Below are 27757 nucleotides of genomic sequence, written 5' to 3'. Positions count from 1 at the left end.
ACAACCTTTCTCGGAGAGGTGACCTTGGTTAAAACACATGGCGCTAAAGGGAGCAAACATATTAAGAACAGTATGCTATATATGCCAGGTCCATTGAAACATATGCTGTGCAGATGTTTCTTTCCTGCAGCGATTGTGTCAAGCAGCAAGGATGGACCGGCTCCCGGCAGGTGAACACACAATGTAATATACAGATGATGTATCATAGAATTGTACACTCGAATTCTATATACGTTTATTAACCAATGTCATTCCAATATATTTAATAAAAATTTTAAAAAAAGAGTAATCTTTAAAGGAAACATAAAAAGGAACAGGGTAGGAGGGATAAGCTATAATATAGCATAGAGCATAGATTTGGGGAAAAGTTAATGAAAGACATCAGGCACAAACTATCTTTAAATGTTGCCAAACCACAACAAAATGAAAACAAATACATGTCCCCAGTGAAAGACTCTGGGAGACAGACACAAAACAGAGGTGACACTGAGCCTTGTAAGAACATGTCGTCTAAATCTTGACCTGTCAAGCAGACTATTACAAGAAAGTAATTAGGTCAGCTGTCTAGGGATGAGCAGTGATGTTTTTCCTTTTATGGCAGTGGTTCTCAACCTTCCTAATGCCGCGACCCTTTAATACAGTTCCTCATGTTGTGGTGACCCCCAATCTCATTGTTACAAATTGAACATAATTAAAGCATAGTGATTAATCACAAAACAATATGTAATTATATATGTGTTTTCTGATGGTCTTAGGCGACCCCTGTGAAAGTGTCATTCGACCCCCAAAGGGGTCGCGACCCACAGGTTGAGAACCGCTGTTTTATGGTTTATAGGCAGCTGTAGTTGAACTTCTGCCTAAAACCTCTAATTGCTTTCTCCATGTGTAACAAGTGTAAGTAGAAAGATTTTTATAAGTTGGTTTTTACTACAGAGCCTCCACTGACCAGATGTTACATAAAGGCACTCTTTTTCTTAGAATGTGTTTTGTCCCTTTAACAAGCATAACCCGAGGAATTTTTGAAAATCAGATTCTCAAATCTTGTTGCCAGAATTTCTAATTGAATAGGGAGTGGTGGTGCCTAGAGGTGGCTGGGGCTTTTAGTCTCCACGATCCATATCACTTTCCTCATGTCTCCCCCAAAAAAAATAATAAGAAGAAGTAAAATCACAACTCATACATGCATTTTGAAATATGAACCATTAGAATATGTTGTTATTTTTATTGAAATAAAACAGACCCTAGGCCAAAACAGTGTGCATGTTAATGCAAGCTCACCACAAGGACCCTTAAGTGGGTTCATCCTTCCCTTCCCTTCATTTTTCAACCAGATCACTGAGTCCTTGCCCCTCTCCCCAGTAGAAATTCTAGATCAGCCAGTGTAAGTAGGTCTGATGCAGGGCCCAGATCTTCACATTTAAAGAAAACGCTCCAGGTAATTCTGAGGTAGATTCTGTTATTCATTCTAACCTTTTATCAGTTCAGTGGCAGCCACCTGCTAAGCATGGAATGTTAAAAAGAGTTACAGTTTAGTCTATAAAGTAAGATTTTAAAAACTGAATTGAATAGCAGCTTCCTCCTATTCCCCCATAGGTGGGAACCTGGCACTAATGGTGCCAAGCTATAGTAGAAATGCTGTAGGACCCTTGTGTGAACAACCCACTGCCTCCAGAGGAAAAACAAATGCATGCTTCTGTCCTTGACAGAGAGGTGTGTCATCTCTACGTGTATAGAAAAAGCAAGAAATGTGTATATTCTGTATGTATATAGAACACAGTTATTTAGTGGACAAGGAAGACTCTGAAATAAGGAAGCCACTTGGACAATATTAAAAAGTCACAGATTTCTCAAAAGAGATAGTTTCACAGACCCAGAGCTACTGTAGTTCCTTATCTCTACCATGGCCTGCAGAGCAACTTCAGGAGCTGGTCCTGGAGTTCTTCATTCTCCATAGTCTTGACCAAATACTAGATTGGGGTATTTGTGGGCTATCCCATTAGACCAGTTTTATTTAGACCAGATCTGTCTAATAGTGTATTTACTGAAACTGGCCAACAGCTGTCTGTTGTCCCATACAGCTGTCCATTTTGAGGAATCCTGCCGTCTGGACTTCATGGCATCTGACCTTCTCAGTCCCCGACTCTGTGCCTTCACTGAGAAGAGCCATGTACCCAGCTTCTGCAGGGTGTCTCAGTTACTCAGACTGATTTATAGATTACCTAAAGAGACTGCCACTTGTCAAAGGAAAAATTTATTCCGAGCTGAGCTCAATGACTAAAACATCATAAACAGTAAATCTGTAAGTCATAAATTTTATGCTATGCATATTTTACTGCAATTAAAGAAGAAAAGTTTCACTACCTTGCATTTGTTTTGCAAAATTTAATTGTTCTAAATGATCTTAATTTTCTTTTTTTCTGGATTAGTCTATAAATGCTGTGAATTTTTTCTGCAAGCTATTAACTGAACGGATGCTTTCTTTTTAAAGCTGTGAAAATTGATAATAAAACAACTAAAGGCATTTTTCCCTTCTTTTTTGCCTTTAGCAGAAAAAATCCTCACTTGAACAATAATTCAAGCAAAATAAATGTGGTCTTCAGGCTAGTCAGATCAACAAGGTCATCTAAACCCGTCATAACCCCATTAGAAATAGTCAACAAAATGTTTAGGGTTAATTTTTTATATTGTGTCTCAGCTCCAGAGCTTATCAGTTGAACTGAGAACATAATTTTAAGCTGTTTTGACATTGTTCCTACTGGTTTTCTGTGACATTTTTTTTAATGGGGAAAAAATCCTGAAAATAAAGGTAGAATTGAATTAATATGTACACATAAGGATATCTGCCTCCTAATTCAAAGGCAAAACATCACACATAAATATAACTGAACAAATATTTAATTTACATTCAGAGTGGGTCTTTACTATATTCTCAAACTGGATTATTAGTAGTTAAGTGAATCTCAATTTTATGAAAGGCAGCCTGATGCTACTGGGAGAATGTGCATCTTCTATCCCTATCATTTTACTCGTAACTAACTTTATGCTTTGGATGACTTATTCTCAATGTCCTTGCTATACAAAGGATAGAATAAGAAGCAAGTGATATATGTGGCCTTATGATTATACTAATGCCTGTTACCCAGTTATGACCAAAGATATCACAATTAGAGAAACTATAAAATTATTCTACCATGTGTTACAAAATTGCTGACTTTTCTAAGACTTTCGGGTAGTCATAGATTCACAGAATGTCACATTGTGTGGCCTTTAGTGGAGATTCTGCACTGCACTTAGAGATGACAGACATAACCCATGCTGATCAAGAGGACATCTCAGACCCTCTGCAGACTACTTACTATACCTCCCAGTCATGAATGGATGAGTCAGCCTTTAACAGGAGCAGTTAGAAGTGATGGTGAGTTAAGTCCCTAAACACCCCCTGTGCTGTGCATAATGCCATCAAAGAAAATAATAGACAAACTAACAAGCAAGCCCACCTTTACAGGGAAAGTATCTTGAAAAGGAAGAAAGGAGAACACCTACATACAAAAATCTCTATATATAAAAGCCTAGTGACTGAACAGCGGAACAATCAGAATGACCAGTCAACCAGTCGCTATGACGCGCACTGACCACCAGGGGGCAGACTCTCAATGCCAGAGCTTCCCCCTGGTGGTCAGTGTGCTCCCACAGTGGGAGCACTGCTCAGCTGAGCGGGCTGATCCCTGCCGACCATGCCCCCAACAAGTGCACGAATCCGTGCACCGGGCCTCTAGTATAGTAATAATAATATATGCTATTTTTGTAGTATTTTCTAGGAAGTAGTTTACAACATGTATTATTTAACAAAAATCTTATGATCAAGGTACTTTTATTATGCTATATTACAGATTGGGAAACTGAAACAAGAGAGTTTAAGTAATATTCTAACAATCACACAGTTATGACTGGCTTGACTTATGGGCCCACACATTCTGAATCAAAATTGTGTTATCTTAACCTAGACGCCAGAGTGCTTCTCCAAGAAAATGAATTTCAGTTGCTGGCTTCAGCAAGAATTGAGGGAGCTCTTTGGAACTCATTCCTGAAATGGCAGGAACTAGAGTCAGACCTGCATTGTTTAGTGTTTTATTTATTTATTTATTTATTTTGCATTTTTCCTTCTTTTACAGGATGGGATTGTGTTAGAGCATCTGCTGTGTGTTGTTACTTTCTTAATTAAACGGTCAATGAGGCTCCCTTCATATTCACTTGGGTGATGTACTTGAGCATCTGTGCAATATTGTTATTTATCTGATTTATTGATGCAGTGACTAAGGAAGAATGCAAGCAAAAACACTTGTTCCCAATGTTTCAAATAAAACTGGAATTCACAAGGAGTATAAAAGGTGCTTTCCTGAGGCAAATTTTCCTAAGTGAATGTCCAAACACTACTGATAAGTAGATTCCTCTGTAGCTGCTATGACAATGGAATAGGATGAGCCTCGGGGGAAAAATTTTACTTTTTTACCCAGACCCACATCTCCGCTGATTAGCCTTCCCCTACTCCTGTCCCTAATCAAGAATTATGCACCGTGTACCAAAGGTCCTGTCATTTGCTTTTCTGTTAAGTGTCCTCCTTCATTCTACCCACATTTCTACCTCTGGTATTTTTCTTGTTTATGCCTACTGACTCAAGTCTGGCTCTTGGGTGGCCCCTCTCTGAGTCTCCTGCTGTTCTAATCTTGAAGGACACTTCACCCCCATCCACAAAAGCCAGCACTAATGAAAAACGCCTCCTTGATACATAGTAGAAACAAAAGGGGCTGGTAATTATGCAATTCATAAAGCCACCAGGAAAAGAAATGCAGTAATGTTGTTGAGTCTGCTGAATATATTGCAGGATTCTAGACACTAGAGTTAATGATCAAGGAGGAAGCTCAAAAGAACTGTCTGGTTTTCAGAGGTAAATCACAGAGAATCATTTAGATACCACATAGCAGACATCACACAATTTATCCCTCTGCCCAGGAGTCCTTGAGACCTGAGTTTGTTACTTGAAATTAGTGAACCAAATTGGAATGGATTGACTTTTGTCCAGCATGTATTCCTTCAGTATCTTCCCTTCATGCATCAGATAACCAGATAATCATAATCTCTGCTCTGTGTTGATAATAATAAAAAAGACAAAATAACTCCATTCACTTTTTCACTACATTCAGAAAGTTAATGCATACATCAAGTTCTGTTATAGAGATTACATACTTGAAAGACAATGGAGGTTGATATTTATAAATTGATCATATGAGTAATAACTCTCCACTGCTCTTAAAAACCTTTATAACTATTTATAATCAAGTTTCTCTAAAAAGTATGGAATATTATTTGGAACTAAAATATTACTATTTGATAGTTTAAACAAAAAAGAACTGAAATATTTGATAATATACTTCCTAAAAAAAACAATCAAAATAATATGTTCTACATTTTAACCTCTCTTATTGGGAATTTAAAGGGAAAAAAAAAACCCACTAATTATTTTGACCAGTTATAGAAAATTAGTCCAAATTTGAATTAAAAGAAACACACATACCTCAAAGAGTAATGGTTGCTTTTTCTTGGGAGGGGGCTAGAGAACTAGTAGGCAGGGGAGAAAGGGAGATTTTTATTTTATTTTTGCCTGTTTATTATTTTTTAATTTCACGTATTAACTTTCCAGATATTAAAAACTGATTACTTAATGAATATCTTATATTTTATTAATTACCATGTGGCAAAATAAAATAGATTTAATTCTAAATGCTTTTCTTATTAAACCTCCAACTAGGAATTTGTGTAGGAAGAAAGGGAGGGCAAATCCTTTATACAATCAATGTGAGCAAAACATGTTCATTATTATCTTTTTAATTCATATAATTTTTTATTCCTAATTTCCTGTACAATTGCCTGCAATTCCACACGCTATTTTAATGAAGAATCAACATCCATCTACATACTTAAATTTTTGTGCCAGAATTACCTGGATGACTTCACCTCTTCTCTTCCCCATTATCTAAAGCAGCCTTTACCCACTGCACCCCACCCTTTTTTCTCATAGTTATGTGTACCCATGATGGACTAATGAAAAGTATCATTACTAGTGATGGTTGCAGGAATTCAAAATCAAATCTTCAAACAAATCTACTTTTTGAAGCATTAAAAGGTAACCTTAGCAGCCTAATAATAAAATAGAACCAATTAAAGTATTGGTATATTAAAATAAAAGGCCATGTGATACGAAAACAATACAAACTATTGATGCCATTAATGAAAACACTTTTATAAAATGCATAGCAGACTAGCGTTTTTAATGCTTGGAATATTTATATTCTAAAGCATTTTTTAAATAGAGAGATAAATTAATGCATTCAGATTGTGCTACCAGTGAACCAGAAAATAGGATGGTACTTCCAATTCATTTTGTGCATTATTGTGTGGATGATTAAAGCTTTTGAAACAAAATTAAAGTGCTTAATAAGCAAAGATTCATTTTTGTAGTTTATAGATAAATGACCAGGTACTTACTTTTTATTTACAATTTAACTGAAAATTTGTTCATTCATAATAAAAAAAAAGATGGGTCATAGTAAATTATGTATATATCTGTATTTTTAAACTATTTTCTGTTTTGAAATGTTATTGATCCTAGCAATAACACAAGACATTATCTTCAAATTCATTTCATTTTTAAATAAATTTGTGTCCATGAAGGAGCAGAGAGTAAGAGAAGGAGAGAGAAAAAGAGAGAGGGTGGGGAGGAAATATTTTAAGGGAGGCATGGGAAAAGGGGAAACTGTAAGGTAGGAAGGAAGGAAACTGTAGTTTAAAATATCCATTTTTACATTTTACTTTCTTTCCCCCAAAGCCAATGTTAAAACCAGCTCAAGAAGAATTTGTAGACACAGTGGAGAATGTATCTATTCATTTTAGTTTCATAGAAACCTATGTGTTCCTACTTAAAAATCTCAGTCTACAATCTATTTGGAATGGCCTGCAGTAAACTTTATATTAATCTGACTGTGGCTTCTATTTTTCTGCCAAGCCTTTCGCAGTTAACAACACTTTCAAGATTTGTAAGGTGATAAGCCTTTATTGGGCAGGTCTGTCTGCTGATAGTACCTAGTCGATCACAGAGGAGATCCATCAGAAGTCTGTGGTTCACAAGTCCTCTTTTAAGTATTCTAAGCTTTTATTCACTGGATCTTTTTGGCTAGAAATCTTTGCAACCGCAGTGATTAAACAACTCAAATGATGTGTATTGTACCGGTTCCTTTTCCTCCTCCATTGCACACATCCCAGTTCCGGCACTTGATATACAGAAATACTGAAAAACCTGGTGCTAATGTTCTCTTTGTCTTCACCCCACACACACTACCCTGCTCTCCACTGCCAGAGCTGGCCGGATCTGTTCTTTTCTCACAGAAATCCAGTGCTTGCTGGCTATTACCCAAATTTCTAACGTTCAAGTTCTTCACATCCCTCTTCCCATCTTCCCCTTCAGTAGTCTCTTACTCAAATTCTCCATTCAAAACATGCAGACTTACTTGATGGAACTCCAAATGTGCTCACTATGATCTCAGTGCTGTCACAGAGCTCAGCATCCCCTTGTCTGAAATGTCCCTCTCTATCCATCTCTTTTCTACCTGCCTCTTTGCCTACTCAAATGCCAGTAAGGCCAATATTTAATGTTAGCTTTTTTCACAAACCTGTACTTGATTGGTCCAAAGAATGAGCAACCATCAGCCCAGCTGGTGTGGCTCAGTCGGTTAAGCATCGTCCCATGCACCAGGAGGTCATAGTGCAATTCCTGGTCAGGGCAATGCTCCGGTTGGGGCTCGACCACCAGTAGAGGGCATGGAGGAGGCAGCCGATCAATGTTTCTCTCTCACTGATGTTTCTAACTCTCCCTCTCCCTTCCTCTCTCTGAAATCAATAAAAAATAAAAATAAAAGAATGGGTAACCTCCTGCTCCTTCAGCACTGAAAGTCGGCCTTCTCTTATCGATTAGTCATGTGCCCCTTCTCTTCTTAGATTCTAAGCTCCTGAACAGAAACCATAATTTATTCTTCACTGCATACACTGATGTGTCATATAATATACTGTGCCTCTCACATAGTAGGAGCTCAATCAATATTGATTGAATGAATAATTATTAAAGTGCAAGAGATTCTGGTTTCATTCTTAAGAAACCCAGCTCAATGTCTTAAGTATCTTGCCTGTGCCTCTATAAAGAGGGCACGGATTTATACAGGCAACTTCCATGCTACCGCATTTTAAATAGAGAAAGAAGAGTTTCTTTACATTAGTTATTTTCCTTAGCGAAGTGAGAGATGATTCAAGACACCATATTTTTTACTTATTTTGAGAATCTTTTCAAAGGAAAATGAGACTTAGAGCAATAAAGATAGTATAGCCATCTGTTTGTTTTTTTTCCTACCAACTCAGTTAAGGAAAATCTTACGTTAATAGTATATTGGCTGAATCCCCTTCATGAGTTTTGAAAATAAAACAATTTGAGAAGTTGAAATTGAGCTAAAAAAGACAGTCTTTGTGTAAATTTTATTTATACATAGTCTTTTTTTCCCCCACAAAATTTAATAGTTTTAGAACTGAAGCCTTTAGTTTTCTCCTAAAACTAGCTCTTCTGCTTGAGTTTGCAATTTTTTGTTCATGGCATCATTTCTCTCCCTTGGTTTGAATCCACAGAATCACCAAAACTCTCAATATTTGTCACACAATCACTGCAATGTTTTTTCAATTATATGTACTAACTCTGTTATTATTTTATACTTTAAGGCAGCTATTTTCAACTGATGTGCCACAAGAATTTTTAAAACATGCAATACCTGTCTATTCAGTCAGGGGCATTGATCTCTTTTCCCTTAAATTGTCAAATAATAATAAAAAAAAGACAACAATCAACACAGCAATAGCCTTCTGGTGTGAATGAATCAAAATATCAAAATTATACCTTTTTTGTGGTCAGATTGGCAAAATATCTAATATTTTTCTGATGTGCTGCAGAATTTTAGTAATTATGTGTGCCATAAGATGAAAAATGTTGAAAAAGGCTGCTTTAAGGCACTACACAAATGTCTATGTTTATCTAAAGTTGATTACTTACCTAATTAAGGACTAATGACTCAAATTGACCCTTGAGACATTATGTAAAACTGTCCCAACCAACTTTTTTTCATCTTAATATGCTACACTTCTTGTAAACATACCCCCAGTTTTATTCACACTCAATTATTTACAATAAAAAAAATACCGTATCTATTTCCTCTTCTGAATATTTACTCGAGATAATCTTCTTGGGAATCCACTATTTCCCTGCACAACCATAACAACTGCAATAGCCTTCAATATATACCTTAAACAATATTTTTTATTAAGCCTTAAAGAATTCTCACAGATGTTTGAGCTTTATCATTCCTGAAAATCTTTGTTTCATCATGTGTATTTTCTAAGGAACTCCCCATAGTCAGCTTCTTCTTGTCGAATAGTGCACTAAGCTGTACATTCCTAAGGCAGAGTAGCTATATTTACCACTGCTCAGAGTAGATGCTCAAAAACTTTTATTTAATCATCAATATTTCTGATTACTTATCTTTTTCAGAACCCTATCTATCTCCTAAGCGTTATATTAAAATATGGGAAGAGTAAGCAACATGGGTCACATCCAAAAGAGCAATAATGAAATGCTGTGACAGAGAAGGACTCTGCCCTGTGGTGCTTTAGGCACGGGTGCTCTACAGCCTTATCATCACATCTCCTGATTTCTTTTCACTGCTTCTTGGCTTATGCTCCCATTTTTATGTTTTTCTCTCAGTCTTCTACTTTCTCTACGTCTCCGTGTTAGGCCTGCAGGGATATTCTTTGGCATTTTGCTTATCTTTGCCAGTAATACTCAAAGATTAAAATATGTCTGACTTCTGTGTTATACTATAAAGAATGATAATTGCCTTTCTAGGGTATTGCTAATTCTCCAAAGTTTGTGGAAAAAAAAATAAAACTAAAAGAATTCAAACTGAATGTCAGTGTTTGTTTTTAAAGCTCTCACATGAGCTGTCAGTCGCCCAGGCTGGGTGCTCAATTGGTTGGGCTGTTCAATTCCCTGTCAGGGCACATACCTAGGTTGTGCATTTGATCCCTGGTCAGGGAGGCAACCTATCTATGTTTCTCTCTCACATCGATGTTTCTCTCTTTCTCTCTCCCCCTTCCTCTCTCTCTAAAATCAATAAAAATATCCAGTGAGGATTAAACACACACACATACACACACACACACACACACACACACACAATAACCTCTCAACACAAGTGACATTAAAGGAAAGAAACAAATAGAGCTAATATACATGTCAGCTGTATACATTAAAAGAAAATTTAAAAAAATGCCTCAACAGTTTCTTTAAGCACCTTTTCTTTCTACTTTAGTCCTGTTAGTGCAGTCCCACCATACTATCAAAAACAAATTAAAGCTCAGGTGGAAAGCAAAGGTGATGAATCTAAGTTGAAGTTATTATAACGACTTTTTTTTTCTTGCTGAAAAGTTTTTCCAATAACTATACTAGTCTTTCTTAGGTTTTATTTATACCCATGACTTCATGATAGAAGACAATGGTTTTCCCAATAAATGTCCCTCTTGAAATATGGAGTGAATTAAAAATAATAACGGTAGTAAGGCTGTAGATTATTTAGGGTGAACGGGTAGAAAACCACTTACCCCCCGTCGCCACAGTGATTTCACGTAGAAAATGGCCATAAAATGGAAAATCGAAAGACAGATTCACTCTCTGCAAGGAACAACACCAGAAAAGAAAATCAATAATGCACATAATAGTAAATGCAATATGAAAAGCCTTCCACTTAAAAAATTGATGTTTCTACTTTACACCGCTATTATTGTAGTTGACTTTTAAAACCAGAATTTCAAATGATAAAAAAGGACTTTTTTCCTGGTAATTACATGTTTGAAATGTGTGAAAAGAATAAAGTTGGGCTGTTACAGTCTGTTGGTCTGTTCTTTGCTTACAAAGGGAACCTCAAAGTTTCAACTCCAAATCAAGCTATTCTCTCTAACATCCCCAGTGCCTTTCACATGGCCACTGCAAATCAGTTCAGGCATCGTGATGAACATTTTATTCTGGGGTCATCTCCAAAAGAGTCCTCCTTATCTGTCAAGTTATATTGAAAAAAATCAAAAGATTTTCATTTACATAATTATGTATTAAATTTGTTTTCTGTTCATCTCGCAATGCAAGGCAGTCTCATGGAACAAGACATCTGCACCTATAGACCGAGACCTGCAGACATTTTTATTTTTTAGATATAATGAACTCTCCAGGTTCAGCATATTATGTCTATTTTTAAAAGCGAAGAATAAAAAATGCTGATTATTTGGAAAAGTACTTTTCCTTTGTATAGAGAAAATTTGGGGAGACTTAGGAAGAAGGTTTATATATTTTGCCCCTCTGTTTTCCAAAAAGGGGCCTGAAGCTTGAGTTATATATACATACAAACATACATACATACATATATAATTTGATGTTATATATTTTATTTATATATTACATACTTTATATATTATAAATACATATCATATGTCATATATAATAATAAAAACAAAATACAACACAGCAAAACAAAGAAACAAAAAAGCCTATATTATTTGAATGCTTGAAATAATATGAACTAGATGTATTATTAGAAAAACACACACAAGAAAAACAGTAAATTAGAACAAAAATTATCCACTGTTATAAAAAAATCCAGAGGGAAATTAATTATTGGTTTAGAGCCTAATAGCATTAAAAACTATCTATAGCAAAAGGCTATTGTGTTAAAATTCAACAGTTTCTATATTATCTCTCCCAATGCACAAATTAAAAAAAAATAGAGAAGTATATCTAGATTTAATTTAGCTCTTTCCAATTTTGCAAATGATTGCTTTTTTATATCCATCAGAGATTTTTAATAACTTATTTGGCATGAAATTAATCATTCAAAATTTACAGTGACTTTCAATGAGGCTTTCTTTCCTTTTTAATGAAAGCTGCATCTTCAGAACGGGTTTATCATCATTTTTATTTTTTGCTGACTAACGTAACAAAAAAATTCATTTTCACTGCAGTAACTGAAATGAATGGTTACTAATAACTCTAAAATAAAAGCTTCAATAGCAAACTCATATATCTCAAAGAAGATGTCAGCAATAACTTCATAAAGGCACTTGCTACAGTATCTTGTTTTCCATCATTCTAATGTATTTCATTGATCATGAGCAAATTAGTAACATTACAGCCCTTTGTCCTTCTCACTTCCACAACAAGAGTTTGGTTTAAACATATAATCAGTAATAATCTCTACCAATTACTACCAAAGATGAACCAGAGAAATGTGACATGAGTTTCTCTACCACCACAAATATTTCAATACTTTTAGAACAAGGTTGAGATATACAAATCCATAAGGTAAAGATTTTTGTAAAAAAGCAAATACGTTCTCAAAGAAAATTTGAAGAGCAACATCAATGACTGAAATGCTCCCCTGTTTAATGGTCAGTTCACCTTCGTTATCACCATGACTGCTTCACACTGATAAGAAATAGCAATGACAATTTAGAAAGATGCTAGCTTCTCAATAGCTGTGAAATCTGCCCATTTCGCTCCAGATACTACTGACTCCTTCCCCAAGTGCTGGTCACTATTATTGTAGCAACTTCATCACAGGTGTCTTGACTAATTCTCCTACAATTCATCCTCCATACTCCATAATATCTAGTATATCACTCCCCTACTTCATATCTTTCAGTCTAGAATCCCAGTCCCTGCAATAATGATAAAGTAGTGACAATGGTTCTAAAGCCCACCACTAATCGGGCCCTGCTACCTCACAATTTTCCCTTCATTGCTCCAGCCAGGCATCTAGAACATCTTTTAGTTCCTTGATATTTCCACCCCTAACTCTTGGCTCTGGTACTTTTACATGATGCCTCTTCTGACTATTATGATCTCTCAGTCAATCATGGCTTCCATATTCTTTAAGCTTTGGTTACCCAAAATACCAACCCTGACAGAAGGACTTGGGGGCAGATCATTTTTTGGAAGCATTTTCTAAAGAAAGTGGGAAACATGAGATAAGAGAAACCAGTAATGGTACATTATTGGGAGTGCTACTACTACAGCCAGGTCTCCCCTTGGAGACTCTGAGAGACTGTAGGGAAAGCATGCCTTAGAATCATTTCATTGGAGGTTAGGATGGGGAAACTGTCCATCACCACCCATTCCCTATCGATTGAAGGTTGCTCCTGGGGGTGTTTAAACTCCCCATCTTCCCCAGACTAAGCTTATTTGTACTCCCAGTCAAAAGAAGAGATATAGCACTTGAGCTGGAAAGTTACTGGTAGGTTAGAAACTGTACCCACAGTTTTAGGTGAACTCAGCAGTCAGAGGGATATGGGCAAAGCATCAAAGGGGACAGCTAAGTGCATCCTCAGAGAGTCATACCTTCATTTCTTGGCTCATGTTAGATCATTCTACTATATCGCATCTAGCATTTTCTACATATACATGGATGCATAAAGCAACTGCATAAGGTTCATATTATAACTGCTTTGAGGTAAAACTAACTCAGCAAGGAGTAGTTAAGCATGGCCCAAGTAGGAAAATTGAATCTAAATCCAGGTTTGATTGACAATGAAGGAAATGTGCTTAATTACTTAGATACTTAAAACAAAGTGATAAAAAAAGTCACACTTAAAGACAAATTTTTGAAAATTATTATCCCTCTTTAAAACACAAACATACACCCATATATACACACAAAACAAACAAACAACAACAACAAAACACTAAAACATAAACAAAACAAACACTAGAATTCCATGAAGTACTTTGAAGCGAAATGATGATATATTTAACATAATTACCTTTGGATAATTGGATAATTATTCTGTCTGTGTATGGCATATAAAACAGGCATTGTGAGAGCTGAAGGAAGTGTTATTCATTCAATCATGCAGTCAACAATCAATTATTCAACACCTTATATACACCAGGCACTAAGTCAGGGACTAAAGAATAAACAGTAAATAAGTCCCACCCAGTTCCTTCCTTCAAGGAGTTCACCAAGGGATAAGGGAGATCACAGAAGGATAAAGGATAGGAGCAGGCAGAGTAAGGACCAGGAGAGACACCTAACCCAGAGGAGATGGCACTGAGACTGACTCTTTAAAAGGAACTACAGCTAGATGAGACCCAAAGGTATGAATCAAACTACAGGATGTCCCCAAAACATGTATACACACTTTACAGCTAATAGCTCAATTATGAAAATGAAATGCATTTTAGTAAACACTGCCTTTATAATTATTCAAAGTCTGTGTATTCATTTTTTGGGACACCCTACATATGTAGAAAATAAAATTAGAAGGATGCCATGATTAATTAGACATAACAGTTGGGAGTGAGAGAAGACAGTCTAGACTAAAGGACAGGTTTCTAGCTGAGTGACTGGTGGATCACAGTGACACCAATTGAGAAGGTGAATACAGGAAAAAGAGTTAATTTGGTTAGGTGTGAGAAAGCCTGCTGTGTCATTAATTAGTGAGGGTTCCATTAACTGTAACCAGAAAGACTAGCAGAATCCTGGACACTGTCACAAAAAAAGCCATTATCAACAAAAAGAAACATAATATTGAGATTACGGTATCACTAGAGACCTGGTGAACAAAATTTGTGCACTGTAGGGGGAGGGGTCCTCTCAGCCCAGCCTGCACCCTCTCACAATCCGGGACCACTGGATCCTAACTGCTCACTTGCCTGCCTGCCTGATCGCCCCTAACTGCCCCCCCCCCTGCTGGACTGGTCACCCCCAACTGCCTCCCTGCCAGCCTGGCCACCTCTTACTGCCCCCCCTGCTGGCCTAGTTGCCCCCAACTGCCCCCTTGCTAGCCTGGTTGCTCCTCACTGCCCCCTCTGCCGGCCTGGTTGCCCCTCACTGCACCCCCCTGCCAGCCTGGTCACCCCACACAACCCACTGCTCAGTTGTTTGGTCATCCCTCACTACCCCCCCCTGCCGGCCTGGTCACCCCACACAACCCACTGCTCAGTCATTTGGTCATCCCTCACTAACTCCCCTGCCGGCCTGGTCGCCCCAAGCAGCCTGCTGCTCAGTCATTTGGTCGGCCCTCACTAACCCCCCTGCCGGCCTGGTCGCCTCACGCAGCCTGTTCGGTTGTCTGTTCAGTTGTTTCGGTTGCGACGGTCGCTTAGGCCTTTATACATGTAGATTAATATACCCTGAACATTATCCTATCTTGGATATCATCCCTTAAGAAATACCTAATGTAAAAGAGAAAATGATTTAGGAAAATTGTCATGTAAAGACACAATCAATTAATAGATAATCTGGGCAAAATACCAAATAAAAATTCAGAAGTGAAACTTTCAAGAGCATGAGTGACATACATGCAATTGACTGAATTTACTGCTTCCTTACACTCTGTGGAAAGGAGTTACTATTTGAAAGATGAGGTATAAAACTTTTTAGACAAGCAAATAAAGCATCCCTTCTTCATGTGGGGAAGGATAAATTTATGAAATTTCCTTTGAAGAGTTTGATGAAGTAGATTCATAGATTCCAGGTGATTTGGAATAAATGTATGGCAGGTATAGCCAATAAATGACTGTGACCTCAAAAAACACATCATCCTCTCCCACAACATGGTCCATGACATTATAATAGCAGACATTTGTCCCTGTCCAAAATGCCCATGGAGGTATTTGGTCCATGCCAAGAAGTCCTTGATATCTGTCCAGTCTAAAATGTCCAAGAATACGACTCTGGGTTCAAATAGTCCACAATATGTATTTATACCTTTGGTTTATGGGATTAATTCATAAAACATACTATCGTGTTTTATTGGCCCAATAATTGCATTGGCCCTAACAGCCCTTCTTGCCTCAGTAGTCTAGCTAGTAATGGCACAAGAGGTTAGGTAAATGGGTTAGTGTGGACCAAACATGTCCATGGATGTTTTGGACCAAATATCAGGGACCTTTTGTCATGGACCAAATATCTCAATGCATGTTCTGGGGACATTTTGGACGGGAACAAATGTCAGACAAGGGAAATTACTGTTGGGGACTGACTGTTAGACTTAATCAGGGTCATACTCCTAGATGTCTAAGTATATCCACACCTTTTATCGCCTCTTTAACATAATTTTCTTATGCCTTCCACTTGTCTTCTCATTAATTATTATCTCTTTAAATTCTTTTTAATAACACAAGAATTTTAATCCTACATACACACTGTTCCAGTTTCCCCTGTTTGCCTATTTCTCAGTTGTATTACAAAGGTAAATTAATTAGGGCCAGTAAAAGCTTGAAGACAGAAACTGCTTAAGGAGAATTAAGAATCTGGAAAAGAAACTTTTATAATTCTCAAAACCATTTTTAATGTCATTAATAAAAACTGATTTTTGTTTTAAGACAGCTTCTTCTTCATAGTAATAAAGCTACATTTTCTGGTTCTCCCAAGTCTTTATGCCATCTTTATAAGGCATAATCCTGCTGAAAGCAGCTTGTGGAGCAAAAATTGGTGGTAACTAAACTTTTAATAATTGATGATGTCCTGAGTCCATGAGAGCAAATGGTCTTAAAAATATAGGAGTATTTATTTATTGAAAAATAAATTCATGGATTAATCACTAATTTCTATACATATATCTTAACATTCCATTTTTAATAATTCAAATAAGTTTTTATTTATCTTGAAGCTTTCTAATAGCTGAGATATTATTTTAAGTAGTAATAGTAGTAAAGTGAGATTTGTGCTATTGTTTTGAAAAAGTAGGTCAAATAAATCTTGAGTCAAACCATTTTCAGTATATTTATTTATGCCAGGTATTAACTTTGAGAAGACTTGCAAAACTTAAAACTTGAGAAAAATTACCTTATGTTTTACCTAAATGGCACTTTATAGTGATACTGGCTTTTATCTGAACTACCTAAATAAATGATCTTATTTCTAGTAAGATTTATGTCTCTAATAGCTAAAAATGATTAAATAATCATTACTGATTAGATAACTTTTTAATAGATAACTCTGAATAAATTAATTTTTTTAACTGGGATGTAATATATTCTTCCAAAATGCAAGTAACAATTGACTGTCTTTCTTGGAAATGAATAAGGCCCAAATAAAACACATTCACCTATTAGTGCTTAAAATAGATTACTGCAGTCTCACTCCTTTGCTAACCATACGACACACATTTTACAATCTTCTTTTAATGGAACTAGATGGAGAAATATTTTTAAATTTTAAATGGTTCTTTCCTTAATTTTGAATGATCTAACATGTTTTGAAGTCATAGAGACTTCAAATTACATCCCAGTTTGATTCTTAGAAGCTGTGTGATTTCATAAGTCATTTAACTCCTTTAAGCCACAGTTTGCTCACCTGTAAAGTCCAGACACTTCTTTAAAGATTATTATAAGGATCAAATGATCAAATGACACTTGACCCTTCATAAGCACTGACTGGATGGTGGCTACTATCAGATTATGTACGTGAAGGTATCTAGCGTAGTTCCTTAAAACAAGTTTCCTAAACAAAAAAGTGGCTCCTATTTGATTCCTAATAAATAGCTGGAAATGATTTAGTATATGTTGTCTCTAATAACAATGCAGGCAAATTACTTCTCTAATAGAATCATAGCACAATTAGATATTATGTTTCTGAGCAATATTATGATGCCCTCATTTGTATTATATTGAAGTGATTATGACTACTGTGTTTACTAATGTTAGGAGAATGAAATTAACATTTAATATATCAGACATTATACTAAGTATTTTATCTGTTCTTAGCAAATATAAATGCTAAAATAAGGTGAACGTATGATGAAAAACAGAATATTTGTATAGTTGTAAAATATCTTGCAAAAAGATACTTGATAAATACAAAAACAACAACAGTGACTTTACAGCAAAGAAACAAAACCTGGCAGACATCGCATTAAGCAGATGATCAAAGATAACATCACCAGTGACAAGACATAGTGGCATCATGTACCTCCTGATATGCTACACACTGGAGGACAAAACACCATTGCTGTGTTATTCTGGCCAAAAGCAGAGACCTGTGTTTCCTCATGAAGACACAAAGGTTTTTAAGACAAACGCCAAATCAGGGAAACTACAATAACTGGCCAATACTCTTTGAAAGAGTAGACTTCATGAGAGACAAAGAAAAAATGAGGAACTGTTGGAGGAGACTAGGAGATTGGATAAATAAATGCAGTGTGGGCCCTAGATTGGATTCTGGATAAGAAAAAAGAGGATAATTTACAAATTATGAATAAGGCCTATAGCTTAGTTAAGAGTATAGTAACAATGTTAATAGCTTGGTATTGATAATTGTACCATGAGTATGTGAGGTGTTAACATTTGGGAAAGCTGGGTAGTAAACGATATCTGGGAACGCTTTCAATAATCCCTGCACAGTTTTTTATCAGCCTGAAATTATTTTTTATAAACTTAACAAGAAAAGGTCAAGTAGTAAATTCACACCACAATAAGTAGTGGAGCCAGGATTTCAATCCACATAGGTTTGACTCCAAAACACTGTCTTAAAACCTACATCATTCTATCCCCCTTCTTTCATACTAGGTAATTCTTTTCCTACATGTCATCAGACTTCCCATAACTGTGTTTTCTACCTGGAATCCTTAATATTGCAGTCGCATGCTTTGCTCTTATTAGATGTAACAATTTTCTTTAACATGTAATAACAATGCATGAGGCCACAGTAAAAAAAAAAAAAAAAAAGACAAAATCTGAAAAAGGTGTAGAACAGTCTTCTCAGATGAAATGCATGGAATGATGGGGACTAGAGCCAGCCGTGGGCAAACTACGGCCCACAGGCCGGATCCGGCCCATTTGAAATGAATAAAACTAAAAAAAAAAGATACCGTACCCTTTTATGTAAGGATGTTTACTTTGAATTTATATTAGTTCACACAAACACTCCGTTCATGCTTTTGTCCCGGCCCTCCGGTCCAGTTTAAGAACCCATTGTGGCCCTCGAGTCAAAAAGTTTGCTCACCCCTGGTAGAATAACAGAGCACCATGCTGGGTGGAGCCAGAGCGCTGGGTGGAGCCAGAGCGCTGGGTGGAGCCACAGTGTGCTACACCCCATGGAGGTCTGATGGCAACACAGAAGGCCCCTTCTCACCAGGTGATGGGCACAACCTAAACCACTTCTATTTTTCACACTGGGGTTCAGATGCTTCCATTTCTTACCTTCTGAGGATAGATCCAGGGACCTATTTTCTAAACTTCCAGAACATTTCTTTCCTTTTTTACAATTCTTAATGGTAATTGCCCTTCACTGATTTAGTCACCTGTGTAACGGAAATCAAGTCACTTCTAACAGTACTATAAATAGTACTGAAAGATAGCGGAGGGATATAAATATAAGCATATGCACATGTATGTTTGTAGATATAGCTATAGATAGAAACATTTTAATTGACATATTTCCACAACAAGCAATTATTAAAGAGAGAAAATGGACTGTGGAGAGGCATATACATGTGGAATAGCAATGCAAACTTCTGATATAGGCCCTAAAATAAGATTCTGCTTCTAGTCCAAATATGAGCTGAGTATATTCCAGAAAAAAAAAAAATAGCTGCAGTGGGCAAAATAATTCATAATGCTTTTACGATCAAGGATTTGTTATAAAATGGTATTTTAACCAACTCTCACACTCTGGGAGGAGAGAACAGGACATGGGTCATTGATCCAGTGACTGAAAACACTGCAAACCTAATTAAAAGATCAAAATGTTCAGGGAAATTGGCTAATCAATATGCAAATGTAAGGACAAGAGACTGGCTATTCAGTCTTTTAGAAAAAAAAAGCCCATCAATTGAATTGATTTTTTGAGTTAGGAATTCTAACCGCTTCAGCGCTTTTTTTCATAACAGAATTGAGAACTTCATTAACCCTGCATATTGAATGACACTGTGCATCGGTCTATTCATAAATTAGAAAACAACATGTAAACATTTTGCAGTTACCTGATGCTCGCTCATGTGAAACAGAGTAAGTGAACTAGCGCCATATCTCTGGCCTCTCACAGTGCATGATGCCAGCAAACACCTGACTTATAGGGGCTTGCCTATACTTGGGCATTTTGAGAATTATTCAAATTAGTTAGGTAACTCTCCTTCAGGCGGGGTGCAGAACAACAGCAGGTTCCAGGGCACAGAGAAAGCACAACAGGATTTGTAAAGAAACCCCTGAAGGGTAGGTGGGGAGGACGAGAAGCAGAAAAAGCCAATTCTGGGTTTTTTACCCTGCTCTAGAAGCAACACCGTGGGTCCCCAAAGGCTTCTCAAGACAGAGTGTGCCTAGGAAACACTTAGGGTTCTGGTTAAAATGCAGATTCCGAATTGGTAGGTCTGGGGGTGAATGGGTTGAAATTCTGTGTTTCTAATAAGCTCTCCGCAGGGAGTCCACTTTGAATAGCAAGACTTGATGTCATATCAATGGTCTTTGGAACTCTAAAACAACTGCTATGAGGACTTTGACAGGCGTGAAATGGATTAAAAGGATAAATAGACTTGATTCTAGATAACATCATCTTGCTTCGCCTGGTAGCACTTACATGTCCTGAAATTTTCCATTTGAGGAATTGAAGCATAGCAGTACCTGCTTGCCAAGTCCCTTTAAAGCAATGATTTGCTAATGCTCTTTGCAGCCCTACACCTGAGGGCAATGACACTCCTGTTACTTCCTTGACCAGTGATCCTCAAACAGGGTAGGCAGGAAAAATACTCTTATTAGTTTATCCTTTGCAGTTTAAAAAGTCCCTCCCTTGCCTTCGTTGATTACAATCTGTCCTCCCTTTCCTGTCAGTGGAAAGTGACTGTTTTAAAGTTAAATATTTGCATGATGATTATTAGTATCAATGAAACCAACATCTACAACACTGTGCCAGCCACTGAATTAAGCACTGTACAAATGTTAAATCTTTTCATTCTAATGTCAACCTTAAAAGGTTGATACTGTTATCATTCCATTTTATAGATGAGGAATTAATAGAGTAAATAACATGTTCAAAATCACCCAGCTAGTAGTTGGAAAAGTAGGGGTTGCGGGGAGGGGAAGGCAGACTCAAAATCCAGGCAGCCTAAGTCCATCTCCTTAAACACAATTAGCAAGCTGCCCCTCAACAGACATGCTATGATTTGAAATTCAATGCAGGGAGAGTGACAAAAATTCAAAACTTGATTACAGGTTGAAATTGAAATTGGGACAAGTTCAATGTTAACTCTTCAAAGTTAACTCCTCTTTTGCTAACTTCTCTTTTTCTTAATTTTGTATTTGGAAATATTTTCAAATTTTAAAAAGTTACAAAAATAATAGAAAGAGTCCCCTATATATTTATGCAGATCACCAATATTTATTAACATTTAGTCACATTTGCCAACTTCTGGATTTTTCAAAAGTTAAGGAAATTGATGCCTCTCAATACAGTCTCTCAGAGCTGCTCCCTTTGACACTCGCACATATCTACAGGTTAACCTGTCTGGGAGCAGGGTCCAGATGCTTAAACTTGGCCTATTTATCAAGAGTGAATCTTTCTTGGCATTTCTTCTCAGCTGCTGCATGATAAGAAATTTCTGGCATTACATCTTAAACTAGAGGCCCAGTGCACGAATTCATGCACGGGTGGGGTCCCTCAGTCTGGCCTGCGATCAAGGACGATCAGGGCTGTCTCGCCCAGTCCCTATCGGGCCGATGGGGGCCGGCCAGCCACGGAGGGATTGTGGGAGGTTGGCCAGCTGGGGAAGGACTGTGGGAGGCTCCAGGGCGTGTCTAGGCCCTCTTGCCCAATCCCCATCAGCCAGACCTCAGTAGCAAGCTAATCTACCCATCAGAGCATCTGCCCCCTGGTGGTCAGTGCATGTCATAGCGACTGGTCGACCAATCGGTCGGACACTTAGCATATTATGCTTTTATTATATAGGATGAGAGTAGCTTACAGGAGGCTCACTTACAGACGCATTGGCATTTTAACAGAGCAACTTAGTGAAGAAAGAGACACTCATTTTCTGGGGCTGGACTCACACAGCAAAGTTCTGGTGGTAAGCCAATGTGTAAATAAACCATGTGACATGTTGATTATTCCCAAGGGCAGCGATTTCCAACCGGTGTGTCCAAAGAGGCACACTGGTGTGCAGCAAGAATTTTTAACACATGCAGCACCTGACTCTTTAGTCAGGAGCACTGACCTCTTTTCCCTTAGATTGTCAAATTAAAAAAAAACAATGATAACAGTCAACAAAACAATAGCCATCTGGTGTGAATGAATAAAAATTATGCCTATTTTTTTTGTCAGATTGGCAAAAATTATAATATCTATTTCAGTGTGCCGAAGAATTTTAGTAATTAGTTTGTGTGTGCCATGAGATGAAAAAGGTTTTGAAAATCTCTGCCTCAGGTAATCATCTACAACTTAAGAGATAGGTTATAATCTGGTAAGTAGAAACAGACAAAAATAAAATATATTGAAAATAGCTATAAAATATTTTTAAAAGATATAAAAATACTAAGTTGTCAAGGAAATCTTCATCTGAAAATGTCTTGTCTTTGACCTCCTATAATTTAAGATATTTCACAAGAATTAAATGTGCTTGCTTTTAGTTGTAGTCACTCTTAAGAAATATTATATTTCATCTACATTTTGCCAACTTTTCTCGTACAAAATAGTCATGTGTAAGCTTAATCACTGAGTAGCTTCAGGATGAGAATGTTTTGTACTCATGTTATCTAAAATTAACCACTGGTATGTCTTCATGGGTTCATGGAGAGATCCCAGAAAAGATAATAAAAAATAGGTTGGAGAAGAGAATCCAGGATGAAAGACAGGAGTAAATGGACTTATTTATTCCACCTGAGACATGGCTGAGGGTTCTATCTTAGCAGCTTTATGATTATGAAAGATTAATGTGAAATCTAAGAGAGTTTCATAGAAACCTCAAGTATTCACCTCACTTGTGACTTCAAAAAGCTGAGTAGATATTTGCCTATCTAGAATTATTCTACAGCCATCACTGGTAACAGAGAACATATAAAATTACCTCTCACTGTTCCTACATTAATTTTACATAAAGAATGGTGCCCACCCCCCACTAAAGACACGATATGGAGAATGAAGATGACATTGACCTGAAATATGATGAACTCAAGTATGATTTTTAAAAAAAGAATGTCTTGCTTTGGAAACCTAAGGCTTGTTATATGCATAAGAATTGATCACTGGGGGCTTCATAAGGCTGCTGCTATCTTCAAGAATCACCAAAGGACCTGCAATGTCTAAAATTCGGTTCTTAGATTCAGGAAGGGTATCAAGGGTATCTTAAATGATTAGTAATTTATATAATTAGATCAGCAAAAGGAGTTTACTAAACTCAGCAACTTGAATGGGCCAAGAAGTGTTTAATGTGTTCTTAATGCCACCAGTGGAATAGACTAGCTCTTTCCATTACTTCCTGGCTCTGAGGCAGGTGGACCAGCCCGTTTCCCTGGCACCCAGAGGAACAGAAGTCAGTTTCTCTAATCTCATGTGATAATGCTGAATGGATCACAGACCCTCAAATAACACTTCTTCAGTAGAGAGAGAATTATTCTCAAAATTGGTAGGTGACTATTTGAAATAGTAAGAGGAAAATGAATGAAACCAAAATCAAGCTGGAAAGACATGTGCAGGCACAACTCATCTCAGTTTGTTATTAAACTAGAGGAAAATCCCATGAGCAAAACCAAGTAAGGCCAGGTGGATGGACTGTGGATGTCTTACTTGAAATGAAACAATTCAAAAGACAGAGAGCAGCAAGTTTATTCACCCAAACAAAAATAAGTAAAAGCAACTTGTTAGATACTGTGAACAGGACACGGGCAGAAATGTGTGGTCTAGATAATAGCCTAATAGAAACAGTAATTTAAATTGCCTTTAGCGTTAATCATTTAGAGAAATTAGCATTTATCAGTAGATTTTCTGATGCACAGAAAAAAATGAAATTGCGTAATATGAGCAAACAATGGACTATAATCACAATTGGCATCCAAATTTAGCTCTCCCAACATCAACATTATGCAAATGTAAGACTGACAGAAATGCTAGTTGAAATGATGCTATTTTCCTGGCGGGAGGGGGCGGGGGGGGGGGGGGAGAAAATAAACTGCAGAAAACTTCATTTTTTTAAATGAAGCTTTCTGCTTATAAATCAAGTAGTCTGAGGATCTCTGCCAAGAACAGTGTTATTAAAATTTAGAACAATCACCATATCAAAACTACAAGTTTCATCAAAAACCTTACCTGCAATATGACAGAGAGGTACAGAGTAGCACTTCATTTCATTTTGCTGAGGTTTCTTATATAAAGAATCAATCTTTTTTTTACTAATATAGAGAAAGATACAATTTTATAAGTTAAGCGTGGGCTTATATCTGGCAAAGAGCACATTGACAATTTCTTGGCAAAATAAAGTATATGGAGATATAATATTGATATTAATATCTATCTACCTATATTCTTAGAGAATACTTAGAAATTAGCTTTTTGGGGGTTTATTATGTTTTTGGACTCTCTAATAACAATGCATTTGCAATCTCATTTTTCTTTGATATTCTCATAGCTATTTCATTTTTATTCTCAAATGAGAACTGAAGGGTAGTCAAGGTGGGCAGGTTGTAAAAGTAAAATGCAGAGAGTCCAAAACCTGAGAAAAAAAATTTTGGAGCCAAGGTTTTATAACTTCTATAACCCCAGACTCCTTCCACCAGAGAGTAGTATCAAGTTGGAAAGCAGAATTTGATAAACCATAGTTTCAGAAGGCAAAATAATTCTAAATTGACTAGCTACTGAATCAAACTTTGTGCCCAGCAATGGATGAAAGTATATGATTTAGAAATATAGAAAATAATCTCAAAATTATGAAATTTGAAGTTCCACACAGAGGGAAAGAAACAGGTACAAACAGGTTCCTCGGTTTGTAGTTAGAAACTACCAGAGCTACAACCTGACAACTGTATGACTTTCAATAACGGAAAACAAATAAAACACAACCACCTAAAACAAATAAGTACCAGTAATTGAATATAAAGTGCTGGTTCATTGCTTGCCATATGGTAGGGACTTACTTCAAGTTTTTTCAACTTTATCTAGGAATACAAGATCCTTCCTTTAATTTGTCAAAGGTAAAAGTAGGTTTTAACATCTGCTTTATTTATTTTTAATAATAATTTAAGAAATGTTATTTAAACCAAAATGCACAATGGGGAGGTTTGAAAGAACATGTAATCAAATTGCAATATACATATGTAATGTAAATACTGAGTATAACTTACATATAAAAAGACGTTAGTGTGTTCTGTCATGTAAAACGTGAATTAAATGATTTAGAAACAAATACTCAGCTGTGAAATTTTAAGATACTAGAGGCCCGGTGCACGAAATTTGTGTATTCGGGGGTCCCTCAGCCCAGCCTGCGCCCTCACGCAGTCCGGGAGCCCTTGGGGGATGTCTGACTGACATCTGTTAGTCGGACATCCTTAGCACTGCTGTGGAGGCAGGAGAGGCTCCCGCCACCGCTGCTGCACTTGCCAGCCATGAACCTGGCTTCTGGCTGAGCTCCTGTGTTGTGAGGCTTCCCCCTGGTGGTCAGTGTGCATTATAGCGACCGGTTGTTCCACCATTTGGTCAATTTGCATATTAGCCTTCTATTATATAGGATTATGTTAATGGAGAACAGGGATAATTTTTACTGTTTCCACTCTCCTCCTCTTTCTAGAATATTAATTTATGATCCCAAAATGGCTTTGGACCACATTCATGAGTGATGGTGGAAGAGGGAAAAATATTTTTTTTTAAATTATGCTACCAAGTCAGACACTCCTTCCTCTGACCAATTCTGAGGAAGCCAGGAAAGAGGAAGGTAGCTTTGTCTTCAGAAAAATCAATTTTCCAGCTTTCTCACTCTACCTCCTGCTTACTCAGGGCTGGATTACTTAACTAACTGCTCCTGGGTCTGCCCCTAGGTATATAATTTCTTCTTCTTCTTTTTTTTTTTTTGACCTTGGACATGCAAATTATATCCTTTGGTGATGAGATTATAGAAACTTCCCTCTTCTTTTCGGGCTTAAATGTTTGCAGCCAAATTACCAGAGAGCATTGCATCAAGAATTATGATAATCATGACATCAGTAAACCAAGTCAACCTGGATGTCTTGTTTCCCATTTGGCATTTCCCTTGTGCTAAAACCTCTCAGTAACATCACAGGGAGGACAGCTGTGTTATGGTGTGTGTGTTCTGTGAAGGTTGAAGGGAGGGTTTCTGTAGATATTACTGAGTCCCCTAGTGCCTTAACATTAGAAATCTGTCCTCATCTCTAACAACCTGATTCTACTCAGAGGAAGGCATAATGGAAACAGAGCAGAGAGATCCAGGAAGGAATGGAAATGTGGGGAGGCCAATTGAGGACATGTTAAACCATGCATCACTCTTTATAAATTATAAATCTCATACTAATTTTTATGAAAGAAAGAATGTTTGTAGAAAAATTTTTAAATGTTCTATTAATTTATAAGTTTCCAGATATAAAATTTAATTAAATGGAGTCCAATTGGCAGATTTTTCTTCTGAAGAAAAGAAAACCCTTGTGTACTATTGGTGGGGATGTAAATTGGTGCAGCCACTATGGAAAATAATATGGAGATTTTTTTGAAAAATTAAAAGTAGAACTACCATATGATCTAGCGATTCCATGTCTGGGTATTTAGCTGAAGAAATATATAACACTAATTCAAAAAGATGCAACCCTATGTTCATTGTAGCATTATTTACAATAGCCAATATATGGAAGCAACCTAAATGTCCATTAATAGACAAATTAATAAAAAAGATGTGGTACGTATGTACAATGGAATATTACTCAGCCATAAAAAAATAAATGAAATCTTACTATTTGCAACAACATGGATGAACCTGGAGGGTATTATGCTAAGTGAAATAAGTCAGATAGAGAAAAACAGATTCCTTATGATTTTATATTTAGGTAGAATTTAGAAAACAAAATAAACAAAGAAAAAAAAAGTAATAATATTGAAGGGAAGCAGAGTTTTCCATTCTAAAATATGCTTTTGGGGATATTATTTTTAAAGCTGGATATTTTCAAGAAAGAAGACTCAGGAAAAACCTTTGGCCCCTTACCCACCTAAAGGAATTTAGATAGAAAACCTGCTCCAGGAAGAGAACTATCATCTTAGATAACATGAATTAAGTTCGATTGACAGGGAGGAAGCTAGTAAGAACCTTTTGATCAAAGTCCTCACTGGGTCCCTTTGTTAACTATGGCCCAGCAAGCATTTATTTACCAAACATTTGCTTTTTTATCTCCATGTGAATTGCCTTACTACCCTTTAAAGTCCCAAACCATAACTCCCAACCCCCTTCCCCCTAAACTTGAGAGGGCATTTAAACCTCATCTGTCCTGTATATATTTTAGTAAAGCAAAGTGGAATTTACTGAAGATGCAATAACTTTCTAATAGACACTGTCCTACTATAATCATTTTGTCTTCTTTTGCAGATCCATTCTAAACCCAACAGTGAATTATTTCTGAATCTGTCATCTTGCCTGGGGTTGCTTGAAT

At 36.8% G+C, this 27757-nt stretch overlaps 1 protein-coding gene across 2 annotated transcripts in view; it reads right to left on the bottom strand.

Annotated features, from left to right (window-relative positions):
- Positions 1-27757, bottom strand: part of PLXDC2 (plexin domain containing 2) — a 413522-nt gene that overhangs the window by 171046 nt on the left and 214719 nt on the right. For both annotated transcript variants that reach the window (XM_070432569.1, XM_070432560.1), the window contains one exon: positions 10747-10816. In XM_070432569.1, the coding sequence (XP_070288670.1) occupies positions 10747-10816 (70 nt within the window). The remainder of the gene's footprint in view (positions 1-10746; positions 10817-27757) is intronic.

The sequence above is a fragment of the Myotis yumanensis genome, unplaced genomic scaffold (assembly GCF_028538775.1).
Source record: "Myotis yumanensis isolate MYYU_CA2020_CCGP unplaced genomic scaffold, mMyoYum1.0.hap1 SCAF_1, whole genome shotgun sequence".
Classification (NCBI taxonomy): Eukaryota; Metazoa; Chordata; class Mammalia; order Chiroptera; family Vespertilionidae; genus Myotis; species Myotis yumanensis.
Note: the sequence above shows the minus strand (reverse complement) of the source record. Positions and strands in the feature narration are given on the sequence as shown.